The 16397-nt window shown below is 43.0% G+C and overlaps 1 protein-coding gene across 9 annotated transcripts in view; it reads left to right on the top strand.

The window, feature by feature from the left end:
* Positions 1 to 16397, top strand: part of lrrc71 (leucine rich repeat containing 71) — a 46684-nt gene that overhangs the window by 2667 nt on the left and 27620 nt on the right. For 7 of the 9 annotated variants that reach the window (XM_057828410.1, XM_057828407.1, XM_057828406.1 and 4 more), the window contains exons 4-10: positions 2861 to 2968; positions 11130 to 11205; positions 15085 to 15159; positions 15246 to 15314; positions 15406 to 15565; positions 15649 to 15732; positions 15815 to 15889. In XM_057828410.1, coding sequence (XP_057684393.1) covers positions 2861 to 2968; positions 11130 to 11205; positions 15085 to 15159; positions 15246 to 15314; positions 15406 to 15565; positions 15649 to 15732; positions 15815 to 15889 — 647 coding nt within the window. The remainder of the gene's footprint in view (positions 1 to 2860; positions 2969 to 11129; positions 11206 to 15084; positions 15160 to 15245; positions 15315 to 15405; positions 15566 to 15648; positions 15733 to 15814; positions 15890 to 16397) is intronic. The other 2 variants (XM_057828409.1, XM_057828405.1) reach the window with 1 other exon arrangement.

Raw genomic sequence — 16397 nt, 5'->3', positions numbered from 1 at the left:
CCTTCAAAACACTGGGTGATGATGTTCTACTTATGTGAAACTTGTTACTTGTGTTTTTTGGAGTTTTGTCGCCCTCTGCTGGCACTTGGGTGGAACTGATTTTATGGGTTTATGGGCTGTCAAAATTATCGCGTTAACGGGCGTTAATTAATTTTTTGAATTAATCACGTTAAAATATTTGACGCATTTAACGCACATGCCCCGCTCAAAGATTAAAATGACAGCACAGTGTAATGTCCACTTGTTACTTGTGTTTTTTTGTTTTATGTCGCCCTCTGCTGGCACTTGGGTGGAACTGATTTTATGGGTTTCAGCACGCATGAGCATTGTGTAATTATTGACATCAACAATGGCGTGCTACTAGTTTTTTTTTTTATTGAAAATTTTAAGAACTTCGTTAAAACGAAAACAGTAAGAGGGGTTTTAATATTAAATTTCTATAACTTGTACTAGCATTTATCTTTTAAAAGCTACAAGTCTTTCTATCCATGGATCGCTTTAACAGAATGTTAATAATGTTAATGCCATCTTGTCGATTTATTGTTATAATAAACAAATACAGTACGTATGTTGAATGTATATACAGTGCCTTGCAAAAGTATTCGGCCCCCTTGAATCTTGCAACCTTTCGCCACATTTCAGGCTTCAAACATAAAGATATGAAATTTAATTTTTTTGTCAAGAATCAACAACAAGTGGGACACAATCGTGAAGTGGAACAACATTTATTGGATAATTTAAACTTTTTTAACAAATAAAAAACTGAAAAGTGGGGCGTGCAATATTATTCGGCCCCTTTACTTTCAGTGCAGCAAACTCACTCCAGAAGTTCAGTGAGGATCTCTGAATGAGCCAATGTTGTCCTAAATGACCGATGATGATAAATAGAATCCACCGTTGTGTAATCAAGTCTCCGTATAAATGCACCTGCTCTGTGATAGTCTCAGGGTTCTGTTTAAAGTGCAGAGAGCATTATGAAAACCAAGGAACACACCAGGCAGGTCCGAGATACTGTTGTGGAGAAGTTTAAAGCCGGATTTGGATACAAAAAGATTTCCCAAGCTTTAAACATCTCAAGGAGCACTGTGCAAGCCATCATATTGAAATGAAAGGAGCATCAGACCACTGCAAATCTACCAAGACCCGGCCGTCCTTCCAAACTTTCTTCTCAAACAAGGAGAAAACTGATCAGAGATGCAGCCAAGAGGCCCATGATCACTCTGGATGAACTGCAGAGATCTACAGCTGAGGTGGGAGAGTCTGTCCATAGGACAACAATCAGTCGTACACTGCACAAATCTGGCCTTTATGGAAGAGTGGCAAGAAGAAAGCCATTTCTCAAAGATATCCATAAAAAGTCTCGTTTAAAGTTTGCCACAAGCCACCTGGGAGACACACCAAACATGTGGAAGAAGGTGCTCTGGTCAGATGAAACCAAAATTGAACTTTTTGGCCACAATGCAAAACGATATGTTTGGCGTAAAAGCAACACAGCTCATCACCCTGAACACACCATCCCCACTGTCAAACATGGTGGTGGCAGCATCATGGTTTGGGCCTGCTTTTCTTCAGCAGGGACAGGGAAGATGGTTAAAATTGACGGGAAGATGGATGCAGCCAAATACAGGAACATTCTGGAAGAAAACCTGTTGGTATCTGCACAAGACCTGAGACTGGGACAGAGATTTATCTTCCAACAGGACAATGATCCAAAACATAAAGCCAAATCTACAATGGAATGGTTAAAAAATAAACGTATCCAGGTGTTAGAATGGCCAAGTCAAAGTCCAGACCTGAATCCAATCGAGAATCTGTGGAAAGAGCTGAAGACTGCTGTTCACAAACATTCTCCATCCAACCTCACTGAGCTCGAGCTGTTTTGCAAGGAAGAATGGGCAAGAATGTCAGTCTCTCGATGTGCAAAACTGATAGAAACATACCCCAAGCGACTTGCAGCTGTAATTGGAGCAAAAGGTGGCGCTACAAAGTATTAACGCAAGGGGGCCGAATAATATTGCACGCCCCACTTTTCAGTTTTTTATTTGTTAAAAAAGTTTAAATTATCCAATAAATGTTGTTCCACTTCACGATTGTGTCCCACTTGTTGTTGATTCTTGACAAAAAAATTAAATTTCATATCTTTATGTTTGAAGCCTGAAATGTGGCGAAAGGTTGCAAGATTCAAGGGGGCCGAATACTTTTGCAAGGCACTGTATCCGTCTTGTGTCTTATCTTTCCATTCCAACAATAATTTACAGAAAAATATGGCATATTTTATAGATGGTTTGAACTGCGATTAATTACGATTAATTAATTTTTAAGCTGTAATTAACTCGATTAAAAATTTTAATCGTTTGACAGCCCAATAAAAAAAAATTCTCCAGTTTTAATTGTTAGTTCTATTATATGAATCTCTCAAGATTGTTAATATTTATATTAAATATCCATATGACCGAATATGTTAGAAAACAGTCTTCCATGGGGTGTCCTAATTTTTTCACATGACTGTAGATCCTCATTTATTCATTTATTTATTTTTAATACCGTTTGTGGCTAAGCTCAGGTATTTTGATTAAGTTTTAAATGTGTTTATTGCTCTTGTGAAATGAAAGTGCAATTCTGCATATAGTTCGAAGAAGCACTCGCGAATTTCCTTTATATTCGCAAAGTATAATCATAGCAAGCCAAAATAAATATTCGACTATTCGAACTAACTAATCGATAGATTAATCGATTACTTAAATAATCGATAGCTGCAGCCCTTGTGCTCATTCAACATGACTGTGTTTACAGAACGCATGGCAACCAGTATGAAATGACACCGTCTTACATTTAGTGACACTCAATTGTTGACACTCAGGTGGCAGGCAGTCCCACAAAAAGTCTGTACCTGAAGTTTTCAAGCCATTCATCCAAGTGCAGTTGGAGAATGGAGACCCTTATTGCACATCAAGCTTGAAGATCTTTGGTAAGGACTCGTTCATCTCACACGAGACTAGGGCTGGGAACATCTGGTTACCTCACAATACGATACAATTTGCGATACAAGACTGAAATTGAGACAGTGTCACAATTTAGGTATCTTGGATTTATATTTGATGATTTACTGTCTTTTAAGCCTCATATTCAGCATTTGGTCAAAAAAATTGAAGCTAAAATTGGGTTTTTATGTTAGAATCAAGGCCTGTTTTTCCTTCGAGTCTAAAAAGAGGCTTGTTGAATCAATTTTTATGTCTGTACTTGACTATGATGACGTCCTTTATTTACATTCATCTGCTCGTTGTCTTCATGCATTGGATAATGTCTACTGAGATTTATTACAAAACTCAAAACTTTGTATGCCTGGGTAGGATGGTCCATAAACTTCATAATGTATTACATGACACATTCCCCATTCACTGCGTCACGCCTTCCCGAAGGGGGCCGTCCCACACTCCGCTTCATTTACTAGCAGTCGGTCACATGCAGCGATTTAACGACGCATTTAGGTTGAAAATGTACAAAACCTGTACTGCATACAAACAGGAAGGATTGTCTCAGGAGTGATTTGATCGAGTATTCAAGGTAATTATTATATTTTTCGTACCATGTATGCATTTTGAAACGTGAAAAAAATCAATGGGAGAAATTAGCCGCTACAGCATTGGCATTATACTTCGCAATATTTATGTAAAATAACTGCCAACTGCACATATTTTTGCTTTAAACCAATAATCGAGACTGTTTTACGTCCATATCTATAAAGAATTCAGGGATTTAAACATTTATTCACAAGAATTGTCAACGCAATGTTTACATATGGCAGCTACTAATTTGCTTACTGTCTAGAGTCATAGTTTGCAATATTTACATGAATTAAATGCTGACTGCATGTTTATTTTGCTTTTAACCAAGAATCGAGACTGTTTTACCCCCATATCTATAAAGAATTCAGGGATTTAAGCATTTATCCACAAGAATTTTCAACGGAGAAAGCTCTTTGTTTACATATGGCGGCCGCTAATTTGCTTACTGACTAGCATCATAGTTCGCAATGTTTATGTAAAATAAATGCTAACTGCGCGTTTTTTTTTCCCTTTAACCAAGAATCGAGACTGTTTTACGTGTTCAGGGATTTAAGCATTTATTCACAAGAATTTTCAACGCAAATGCACTTTGTGTGTTTCCACTCGGTTTGCTTTGACGGAGATAGGCCCCTTACGAATCGGCCCCACGCCCCGTTTCCTCTCAATGCATTATGAAGTCTATAGATGGTCTGCTCTGTCAACCCGTAGACTCTTTTACTGGCATGTCTTTGTTTATAAGGTCGTTCTTGGCCTGCTTCCTTGCCTGGTACACCAGACTCACCGCTGTTCCAGCTATTGAGTCTGGCCACCATTCCAGCGGATACAATTTCCAGATTGATTCCAGATCCACAGCAAACAGACAGCGGAGTGGACCAATCAGCGACGGGCAGACGTGACGTTAGTAAACTGACGAGGGAAGGACGAGGGACTTGCGCGCAGAAGTAAACATATGAAGAGAGCGGAGTTTATTCAACATGGCTAGCGCGAGACAGACTGTTGTCAATGACTCGTGTCGATGTGTTTTTTGGTAATTTAAAACTGATTTTACCGTGGATTGGAACATATTCTCGGCTCTCCCGTTGACCATCTGTGTTGTGGAAACGACTTTCGATGCGCAAGAGTGATGTTGCTCGTTAAGAACACTGTTGTGAACGGCAAGCCGTTGAGGCGGATCCAAATCACAGACCAAGAAACAGAAATAGAGAACGTTTGTATTTAATAAGTACAACAAAAGGAGCACGCCAAAAATGCGGGTTTAACAAACTGAGAGAGCACGCCAATAAACGCGAGTGTAATAATAAAGTACAACAAAGGGAGCACGCGAAAAATGCGGATATAACAAACTGAGAGAGCACGCCAATAAACGCGAGTATAATAATACAGTACAACAAAGGGAGCACGCGAAAAATGCATGAATATAACAGTACAAGAATCTAACTACCAAGCCCAAAAGAGCACTAGTGTAAAGATGACCAAACCAAAATACGACCGTAGAACGTCGGGAAACTCGAAGGCTGACGATGAACACACAGGCGGTAAGCAAGGCAAGTAGCAAGCAAACAAGCAATAGTCCGACACTCGCAGACTGTGGCCGGAGTCCTTAAATAATGAGCGCTCCAAATGCGCCACAGGTGTGTTGCAACGGCCCCGCCCATCCAGCTGAATCAGATGCTGGAATGAAAAAAGAACTGAGAAGGCATACAGATATGACAGAACCCCCCCCTCAACGGACGCCCCCTGGCGGACCACCTGGTTTCGTGGGATGACGAGAGTGGAAATCCCGCAGCAGCGACGGATCGAGGATCCAGGAGCGGGGGACCCATTGGCGTTCCTCAGGGCCATAACCTTCCCAGTCGACCAGGTACTGCACCCCCCTACCCCTCCTCCTTGAGTCGAGAATGGCACGTACCGTGTACACCGGCCCACCGTCGATTACGCGAGGAGCAGGAGGAGGCACTGGCGGAGGGTTCAGGGGACAGGTGGAGACTGGCTTGAGCAGAGAGAGACGTGGAAAACTGGGTGAACCTTCATCGAGCTGGGAAGCTTCAGCCTTACAGTCACAGGGTTCACCACAGCATCAACAGCAAAAGGACCCACGAACCGAGGGCCCAGTTTCTTAGAAGTCCCAGCCAGGTGTAAATCCCGCGTTGACAGCCAGACCATCTGGCCTGGGCGATAGACTGGAGCGGGCCGTCGGTGGCGATCAGCTATCTGCCGGTTGCGGGCCGCCGTGCGGACTAGTGCAGCCCTTGCGTCCCTCCAGACCCTATGGGCCCTCCGCAGGTGCACCTGGACAGATGGCACGATGACTTCGGCTTCTTGGGAAGGAAACAGTGGAGGCTGGTACCCATATGCGGTCATGAAAGGTGACCTCCCAGTAGCAGAGGAAACAAGGGTGTTGCGCGCATACTCCACCCATGGGAGGTGCGATGACCAGGAGGCCGGATGCAGTTCACAAACACAACGGAGGGCGGCCTCTAGCTCCTGGTTGACCCGTTCCGTCTGCCCATTGGATTGTGGGTGGTAACCCGAAGATTTGCTTGAGGTGGCCCCCAAAGCCTTGCAGAACGCTCCCCAGACCTGTGAGACAAACTGGGGCCCTCTATCAGAGACTAGGTCGCACGGGATGCCATGAGCCCGAAAAACATGTGTCACCAGCAGGTCAGCGGTCTCCAGGGCTGAAGGCAACTTGGGAAGTGCGACGAAATGCGCCATCTTGGAAAACCGGTCCACCACCGTCAAGATGACCGAACAACCCCTGGATCGTGGAAGACCAGTGACGAAATCGAGCGCAACATGTGACCAGGGGCGAGTTGGAACAGGTAACGGATGGAGTAAGCCCGCTGGAGCACGATGGACTGGCTTGCCCCGAGCACAGACGGAACAAGCAGAGACATAGTCAGTGACGTCCTTGCGCATGCCTGGCCACCAAAACCGCTGGGAAACGAGGAAGAATGTGCGGGACACACCCGGGTGGCAGGCAAACTTCGAGGAGTGGCCCCACTTCAGCACTCCTGCGCGCTGAGCAACTGGGACGAACAACTTGCCGGCAGGGCAGCCCCCAGGTACCCTAACCCCTCGTAAGGCTTCTTCCACAAGACGCTCTACTTCCCAACGTAGGGCGCCAACGATCAGATTCTCGGGAACAATAGACTCCTCTGAAGACCCCTCCTCCGCTGCCTCATGGAGCCTTGACAGCGCATCGGGCTTCCCGTTCCTTGACCCTGGACGGTAGGTAATCTGGAAGTTGAAACGGGTCAGGAACAATGCCCAGCGGGCCTGGCGAGAGTTGAGGCGCTTGGCTGCACGAAGGTATTCCAAGTTCTTATGGTCTGTGTATATCTGGAACGGTACCTCAGTGCCCTCCAACCAGTGTCTCCATTCCTGCAATGCCTGGACTATAGCGAGCAGCTCCCTGTTGCCAACATCATAATTCGCCTCGGCCGGGCTGAGGCGGCGGGAGTAGAATGCACAGGGGTGCAGCCTCTGGTCGACTGCAGACCTCTGGGAAAGGATGGCCCCCACTCCGGAACTCGATGCGTCAACCTCGACCACAAAAGGGAGATCTGAGTCAGCATGAACAAGGACAGGTGAGTTTGTGAACGCTCGTTTAAGGCTTACAAATGCGGCCTCTGCCACAGAGGACCACACAAATGGTCGCTTGTTAGAGGTCAACCTGGTAAGGGGCTCGGCCCTCATACTATAATTGCGGATAAATCGCCTGTAAAAGTTAGCAAACCCGAGGAAACGTTGTAATTGTTTACGTGAGGTGGGGGTGGGCCACTCTGCCACCGCCTGAATTTTTGCTGGATCAGGCCTTAGCTGCCCTTTTTCCACAACAAAACCGAGAAACTGCATTGACTCACGGTGAAACTCACACTTCTCGGCCTTAACAAACAACCGGTTTTCCAACAGTCTTCGCAGAACTATCCGGACATGTTGGCGATGTTCTTGCAAGCTTCTGGAGAAAATTAAGATGTCATCCAAATAAACAAAACAGAACACATTTAGCATGTCCCGCAATACGTCATTAATGAGGCTCTGAAACACTGCGGGCGCATTTGTCAGACCGAAAGGCATGACCAAGTATTCAAAATGCCCAAGCGGGGTTTTAAATGCGGTTTTCCACTCGTCTCCTTCACGAATCCTGACCAAGTGGTAAGCGCTGCGCAAGTCTAATTTGGTGAAAATGGTGGCAGATTTTAGCGGCGCGAAAGCCGAATCCAACAACGGTAACGGGTATTTATTTTTAACAGTAATCTCGTTGAGACCCCGGTAGTCGATGCACGGTCTAAGTCCCCCATCTTTTTTGCCAATGAAGAAAAACCCCGCCCCCAAAGGAGAGGACGAAGGGCGAATAAGGCCCGAAGCCAAGGAAGAGGAGATGTATTCCCTCATAGCTTCCTGCTCCGGTCTAGAGACCTTGTATAATCGCGAACTGGGCAACGGTGCATTGGGCAGCAGATCAATGGCACAGTCGTAAGGACGGTGCGGGGGCAGGGTACCAGCCTGCTCTTTACTGAATACACGCTGGAGATCATGATACTCGGCGGGAACATTTTTCAAATTAGCAGGCTCGGTAGCAGTTTTTTCTTGACCGGGAAGTAGACACGCCGAACGTAAACAGTGCGCATAACAGAACGTACTCCAAGCAACTATTTGAGTCTTCGCCCAGTCAATATTAGGATTATGCACTTTCAACCAGGAGAGTCCCAGCACGACCGGAGCCGATTTGCACGGCATAACCCAGAAGCTACGGGCCTCAAAATGATTCCCAGACAACTTTAATTTGAGCGGGGGCGTAATAAACTTCACGTCCGCCAGAGGGCGCCCATTGAGGTCTAAAACCCTTTTGGGCCTAGCGAGTCTTATTAAAGGACATTTAAGCGCGTCAACAACACTCTGGTCTATAAAACAGTCATCTGCCCCTGAATCAATTAGAGCAGTAAAACTAAAGTGAACCCCACCGTGCGACACTTCTCCCGGCAATTGCAGTCTCACCACACCTTGGGAGTCTCTTTGTTCCTTCAACTCGTCCAAAGGCAACTCACTTGAGGGATTGCTGTCTTGTACGAACCTCGTACTAGTACCCCCTCGGGCGAGGGGAGCCCCAGGCAACGAAGATTCCAGTCGATGCGAAGGGGCGGCGTCACAAGCGGCGACACGGTGCCCCGGCAAGCCACAAAACAGACACAAGCCTGCCATCATCCGTCTTCGTCGCTCCGCCGCAGAAAGATGTCCGCCGCCGAGTTGCATTGGCTCCTTCCCCGTCGGTACCGGCCTACGTGTCGACGTAGAGACCAACGGTGGTTTGATGAAGCCGTCCGGACCGGCCGCCGTCGGGCTGCTATGCGGCGTTGACCCGCGACGTTCCCGATGCTCCGCAGCTCTCTCTCTCTCACGCTCTTTTAGACGATGACCCAAATTTACGGACAACTCAATCAGCTCCTGCAGATTCGATGAGTCATCCCGGGCCGCCAACTCGTCTTTAACCGCCGAAGACAGCCCGCGCCGAAAAATACCACACAGCGCTGCTTCCTCAAAACCGCACTCCGCGGCCAAAATGCGAAACTGAATAGAGTAATCCGCTACGGTCAGATCGCCTTGGGAAAAATCCAGCAGGCGGCTGGCTGCCTCCTTGCCTTTAACCGGATGATCGAAAACTCTCACGAGCTCAGTCTTAAAAGTTTCAAATGAATGACGGATCGCGGGTCTTGAGTTGCTTACCGCCATGGCCCATGTTGCAGCTTTACCGGCAAGGAGGCTCATTGCATACGCTACACGGGATCTATCACTCGCAAACGTTTGAGGTTGTTGGTCGAACACAAGGGAGCACTGGTGCAAAAATAGTTGGCAAGCACCTGCCTCTCCCTCATAACGATGGGGGTGTGGCAACAACGGCTCCCGAAAAGCCGCCGGCGAGCCCACTGGAGACGGGGTGGATAGATCGGGCGCCGCGGCAGCGTCAACGGGCTGTACAGGTGACGTCATATTCTCAATTCTTGTAGTTAGCGAGCCGATCACATTCACTAATGCACGCAATGACTGATCATTCCTGCTGATCATATGCCCGTGTTCCGCGAGCACATGTCGAATACCTTCCGAGTCTGTGGGATCCATATGGTCGGACTATTCTGTTGTGAACGGCAAGCCGTTGAGGCGGATCCAAATCACAGACCAAGAAACAGAAATAGAGAACGTTTGTATTTAATAAGTACAACAAAAGGAGCACGCCAAAAATGCGGGTTTAACAAACTGAGAGAGCACGCCAATAAACGCGAGTGTAATAATAAAGTACAACAAAGGGAGCACGCGAAAAATGCGGATATAACAAACTGAGAGAGCACGCCAATAAACGCGAGTATAATAATACAGTACAACAAAGGGAGCACGCGAAAAATGCATGAATATAACAGTACAAGAATCTAACTACCAAACCCAAAAGAGCACTAGTGTAAAGATGACCAAACCAAAATACGACCGTAGAACGTCGGGAAACTCGAAGGCTGACGATGAACACACAGGCGGTAAGCAATGCAAGTAGCAAGCAAACAAGCAATAGTCCGACACTCGCAGACTGTGGCCGGAGTCCTTAAATAATGAGCGCTCCAAATGCGCCACAGGTGTGTTGCAACGGCCCCGCCCATCCAGCTGAATCAGATGCTGGAATGAAAAAAGAACTGAGAAGGCATACAGATATGACAAACACGTCACGCAAATAAACGAATCTTATTTGTCGATTGATTTTGTACCTGCTCGAGAGGCCGTTAATGGGATGGTTCCCAGACTATTTCTCTCAGTGTTTGAAAAATACAGGGAGAATAATCTGGCAGAGCCAGGCAACCTGCTTCCATCTTACATGGGGAATTAGCTCACTCAAAAAACACTGGGAGTCAGAACCTTCAGTCTCAGGACCAGGGGTGAAAGTGGGCCGGAACAGTCTGGAACACCATTCCGGTATATGATTTGGGGCCGGAACATATTTCCGGTATATGGTGATTTGATCCCGAAAAAATGACGGCAACGGTCAAAACTCTATGTAAAAAAAAAAACAACCTTCCAGGTTGCCACACACGCATCTCATATCCAAGAAGAAAACAATCTACCAAAGTCAGTTTACATACACAAGTGTTAACAACAAACATAATCATGTGGTTGTGTAGCGTCATTGGTTTCCACCGATATTTATCATTTATTTATTCCATGGCGCTTCCCCAGCTGCTGCAGTTAACCGAGTCTGATGTATCACGTCATTGCCTTGGACTCAGTTGTCCGGTTCAATTGGCTGACATACATGTATTTTCTATCTTATTGTTTTAACAAGTATACGAGGCATTGTAATCACGCTGACTTCTATATTAGACACACAAGCCCATTCAAAGTATGAAAATACCGTAGATGAGATGAGGCCAGGATTCCCTTGAAAAAGAATTTTTTAATCCATTGCAAATGTTACATTTTCAGGCAAAGTAAAATAAAAATAAAAAATGAGATAGCGATGGATCTGAAAGAGAACAGGCCTTCTAATAGAAATGTAATTACCGTCGCAATGGTTGTTCACAGGATGGACAGTAGATGAACCCATCATCCGAGTGCTGTGCAAGATGATTTCTTCGATGTCTATGCTTAACAGCATTTGGTAAGTCATGAAATGCTGTGGATATAAGCATTTTTGATAGAGTTGTCCGAAAATGACTTTTTAACCGATATGCCGATGTTGTCCAGCTCCAAAAATCCGATACTGATCTATGCGGTCGTGGACTTAACATACTACAATCCCTAGCAAAAAGTATGGAATCAATTGTGTCAGACGAGCACTCACTCAGACATTTTATTACGTAGAACAAACTCAGATAAAAAGCTTCAAAAAATAATGAATTAGTTCAAAAGTGCAAGATCGCAGATCTAATCTGAGGCAGGGTCCCAGTTAAGGAAAGGAAATTGACTGGGTCTTTTATTTATATTTTCTACTCAAAATGGAGTGATTCCATATATTTTTCTTCAGAATGGAGTGATTCTATATGTATTTCCCTGCACTAACATTTACTGACCACCATGATGTTTTTTATTCATTTCTTTTAGTGTTTCTGAATGCCAAGGAGTTACACTTTTGAACTAATTCATTATTTTTTTAAGCTTTTTATCTGAGTTTGGTCTACATAATAAAATGTCTGAGTTGGTGCTCGTCCGAGACTGGTGATTCCATACTTTTTGCAAGGGGTTGCATTGTTAATTATACACTCAAAAAAATGGGGTGTTGAACTGACATAAAAAATTATGGAAAGAATTTGCACCTGATAATATTGCTTTCCTTCAGCATTTAGAAATTGTGTCCTTTTAACATAAAGCACACGTCTAGCCAATATTAGGCACTCATGTTGCGCGAACATAAAGCACTCTTGTTGAGCCAACATAAGGCACTCATGTTCACCTCAAAATACATGTTGAACTGACATTAAAGAAATACATAATTTGCACCTGATTAAATTGCTTTCCTTCAGTATTCAGTGATTGTGTTCTCTTAACATAAAGCACACATGTTGAGCCAATATAAGGCACAACTAAGGCTGCCAAATGTATCGCGTTAACGGGCGGTAATAAATTTTAAAAATTAATCACGTTAAAACATTTAACGGATGCACGGAACTACCCACTCACGCATTGCTGCAGATAGACTACAATGGCGACGTTCTATGTATATACAGAGCTAAGAGGCAGAGCCAGGTGACTTGAGTGGATACAGGCATTCATTTTGACCGTGCTTTTAATTGCGTAAAGCTTTGACATCTCTTCCACAATAACTATTGAGGCGAGCAACATGGGGAAGAGTGACAGGAGTTGATCTTTTTCTTAACACCCTACATTGTACACAACACAGAGAAGACATATTATTTGCAGCCGCCACATACAGTCATGGTTACCCACTTCCCATCATGCATTTGGGCAGAACAGTTTTGTCACTACATTATCATTTACTGAAAGCTCAACACATACACTAGATGGCAATATTTAGTCAAAATATACAAACTCACATTTATCCTTTAAGAATCTATCCGTGGATCCCTTTCACAGAAAGAATGTTAATAATGTTAATGCAATCTTGTGGATTTATTGTTATAATAAACAAATACAGTACCTATGTACGGTATGTTGAATGTATTGTATATATCTGTCTTGTCTTATCTTTCCATTGCAACAATAATTTACAGAAAAATATGGCATATTTTAGAGATGGTTTGAATTGCGATTAATTACGATGAATTAATTTCTAAGCTGTGATTAACCCGATTAAAAATTTTAATCGTTTGACAGCCCTAATTTTAACGTAAATGACCGTCAGTGGCATCAATTTATATATGCCTCAATGGAATCCAGTACATTGGCATCAATAGTAGCGACATTCATGATAGTCAATGGCAAGGACGTACATAGCTGTCAGTGGTATTGACTTACTTAGGCGCCACTTCAATGTCAATGGGCTGTAATGGTAAGTGGTCAAAAACCACAACCACCTATGTTTTCCTGTCATAGAAAATGAAGGGAAAATGTTTGCCATTTAAAATGAATGGAATTCCGGTCATTTTGATATTTAAAAGGTCAAACGGTTTGGAGTCTCCACTGCACTGAAAAATGTGGATAATAAGATTATGAAAGAAAGATATAAAAATAAAGTTGAGGAATTTTACTAGCTGGGCCTTTGCCTTTCAAAGTCCCATCTAATAAAAAAATCTCTTTTCACATACAAAATAATAATTCAATGGTGACGGTACCAATGAGGTGTCCCTTACTTTTTCAGGGAGTTGGCAATCCTACTTTTAAATCTCGCGAGAAATCACGAGAATATTGCAATTAGTTGGAAAGACACATTAATATTATGTTGCATCAACAATATCTAATCAAGCTCCTCATTCACTGTTCATGTTTATGTGGAGACTGCATGATTCAATCATGCTCACCTTGGAAACATGATGGTTTCTTGCTGAAAATGCACACTGTCTTTTAGTAAACTTTACAACCTGCCTGATTCATTTTTTTGAGTGTGATGCCCCACTGGATGCTTTAATAATGATAAATGTTACACTTTTCAAAGATTTCCAAATAAGATCTTGCTCTAACCCGGATCGCAAGCAACTATCAGGTGCATACCGCCTCGTACTGTACAATAGTTTGGTGGTTTGTATTGGTCATTACTAGGGCTGTCAAAATTATCGCGTTAACGGGCGTTAATTAATTTTTTGAATTAATCACGTTAAAATATTTGACGCATTTAACGCACATGCCCCGCTCAAAGATTAAAATGACAGCACAGTGTAATGTCCACTTGTTACTTGTGTTTTTTTGTTTTATGTCGCCCTCTGCTGGCGCTTGGGTGCGACTGATTTGATGGGTTTCAGCACCATGAGCAGTGTGTAATTATTGACATCAACAATGGCGAGCTACTAGTTTATATTTTGATTGAAAATTTTACGAATTTTATTCAAAGGAAAACATTAAGAAGGGTTTTATTATAACATTTCTTTAACTTGTACTAACATTTATCTGTTAAGAACTACAAGTCTTTCTATCCATGGATCGCTTTAACAGAATGTTAATAATGTTAATGCCATCTTGTTGATTTATTGTTATAATAAACAAATACAGTACTTATGTACCGTATGTTGAATGTATATATCCCTCTTGTGTCTTATCTTTCCATTCCAACAATAATTTACAGAAAGATATGGCCTATTTTATACGTTTTGAATTGCGATTAATTACGATTAATTAATTTTTAAGCTGTAATTAACTCGATAAAAAATTTCAGTCGTTTGACAGCCCTAGTCATTACCTTGTTCACCTGCCTAATCTTGCTTGTACTTGGGTTACTGCCTCTAGTGCTCAGTTACGGTATAGTTGCATGGGCCTTATAGATTTTGCCAGAGGCATGATAACGAAACTGTCAATTCACAATGAGAAAAAAAGAAAACAAACAAAAGAACTGTATGCATGCGACAATTTTAAAAGTAGTGGAGTAAAAAGTACAGATACCTGCTGTAAAATGCAGTAAGGTACAAGTAAAAATTACTACTTCATATTTGTACTCAAGTAAAGTACAAATACACACAAATTTACTTAAGTACAGTAACGAAGTACTTTGACTTTGTCACATTTCACCGCTGATAAACATGTGTTTTATTACTTTTCTGATTGACTATTTCTTTTTGGTAACACATTAGTTATATGTGATGAGTATATAATTCATTATTTTTCATTTTATTTGCGCACCATTAGTGTTAAGGATATTAAATCCTAAGCATCTTAGTCTGGAGACATCTAGAGGTCACTCTAAGCACAGCCGCTGTGCTAAACTGTGACCAACCCATGCACAAAGCCTGCAGGCTTATACATTAATTTATAACCCGGCAAACATTTTCTCATATTATTTTAAATGCTTTTATTGGCCGATATTATCGGACAACTCTAGTTTTTATCATACCAACTGTCAACTATCTGTGTGACATTATCAACCACTGTGCAGTTTCTGGCAAGCTGGATTGACGGATTCAATGGTCATCAACCTCGGAAATGCAATATGTTTTTGTAACAGCCTTAGGTAAGTAAGTCATTCTTTTACTATTTTTGCTTGTATGTCCCTGTTTCGAAAGTAAATAATTGGTACTGTACTATTTTTTTCGATAGGGTTATTACACTAGAGGGCAATCCTCTCTTAGATCATAACCACCACCTTCTTTTTTCAGAAGGAAATGCGTGAGTAATTCTCGAAAACAATCCTGACATGTTTAGACTCATGTGCTAAATAGAACCGATATTTGATTTCTACGTATTTCTTTGTTTCAAGCCTCACTCACTTGAACCTGCGCAACAACCAAATCGAAGATGAAGGCGCCCGTCTTCTCGGGGCAGGTCTTTCCACCAGCAAATCTGCAAACCGCAACCTCATCTCACTAAACCTCTCGTTCAACCATATCGGCGATGTAGGTGCCGGACATATCGCAAAGGTAACAAGCCACAATGAAATGCGTGTACAGTACATCGTCAAATCGTGACGAGGTCTTTTCACGTCCCGTTTTTGTCCTCTCAGGGCCTTCGGTTCAATCGGACTTTGCTTTTCCTCTCATTATCCAACAATCACATTGGAGATTCGGGAGCGACACAGTTGGCCACGGTAGTTGTTATTGACATGAGATAAGTTGTTTTAACCTGTTTATGCTGAATCAGGAGCTTGAATGACTGTCTGAATTCATCAGGTTTTTGGTGAGGTTGTCCTTACTCATGAAGAAATTGTGCAAAGGAGGAAATTGCTTCTAGAGAAAATGCATTCTGTAAGTTTCAATGCGACTCTTGCTTTAGGGATGAGAGCGCTCCACCAAAATGTTCCACTATTTTTAAAGGGAACCAGGGATAGAAAGACTTGTAGTTCTTAAAAGGTAAATATTAGTATGAGTTATAATAATTTGATATTAAAACCCTTTGTGATGTTTTTGTTTTTATAAAATTTGAAAAAAATTAGTTTAACTAGTAGGTCCCCATTGTTGTTGACTGTGGGTGGTGACGTCAATAGGTTGCACTGCCAGGCTTCCACTAGCCATAGACTTCTTGATAATATTGACGGGTCAGATTCGACCTTCACTGCACCACGCCTTCAAGTAGGGGGCCATCCCACAATCCACTTCAGTTATTTACCGTCGGTCGCAGCAACACATGCAGCGATCCAACCCCGCATTTATATTGAAAAAGTACTAAAAATGTACCGCATACAAACGGAAGGATTGTCCCAGGAGTGATTTGTTAGAGGATTCAAGGTAATTTTATATTTTTTATTTTTCCACA

Source organism: Corythoichthys intestinalis, chromosome 22, assembly GCF_030265065.1.
Source record: "Corythoichthys intestinalis isolate RoL2023-P3 chromosome 22, ASM3026506v1, whole genome shotgun sequence".
In the NCBI taxonomy this organism is placed as follows: domain Eukaryota; kingdom Metazoa; phylum Chordata; class Actinopteri; order Syngnathiformes; family Syngnathidae; genus Corythoichthys; species Corythoichthys intestinalis.
This window is presented reverse-complemented; position numbering and strand designations above follow the sequence as displayed.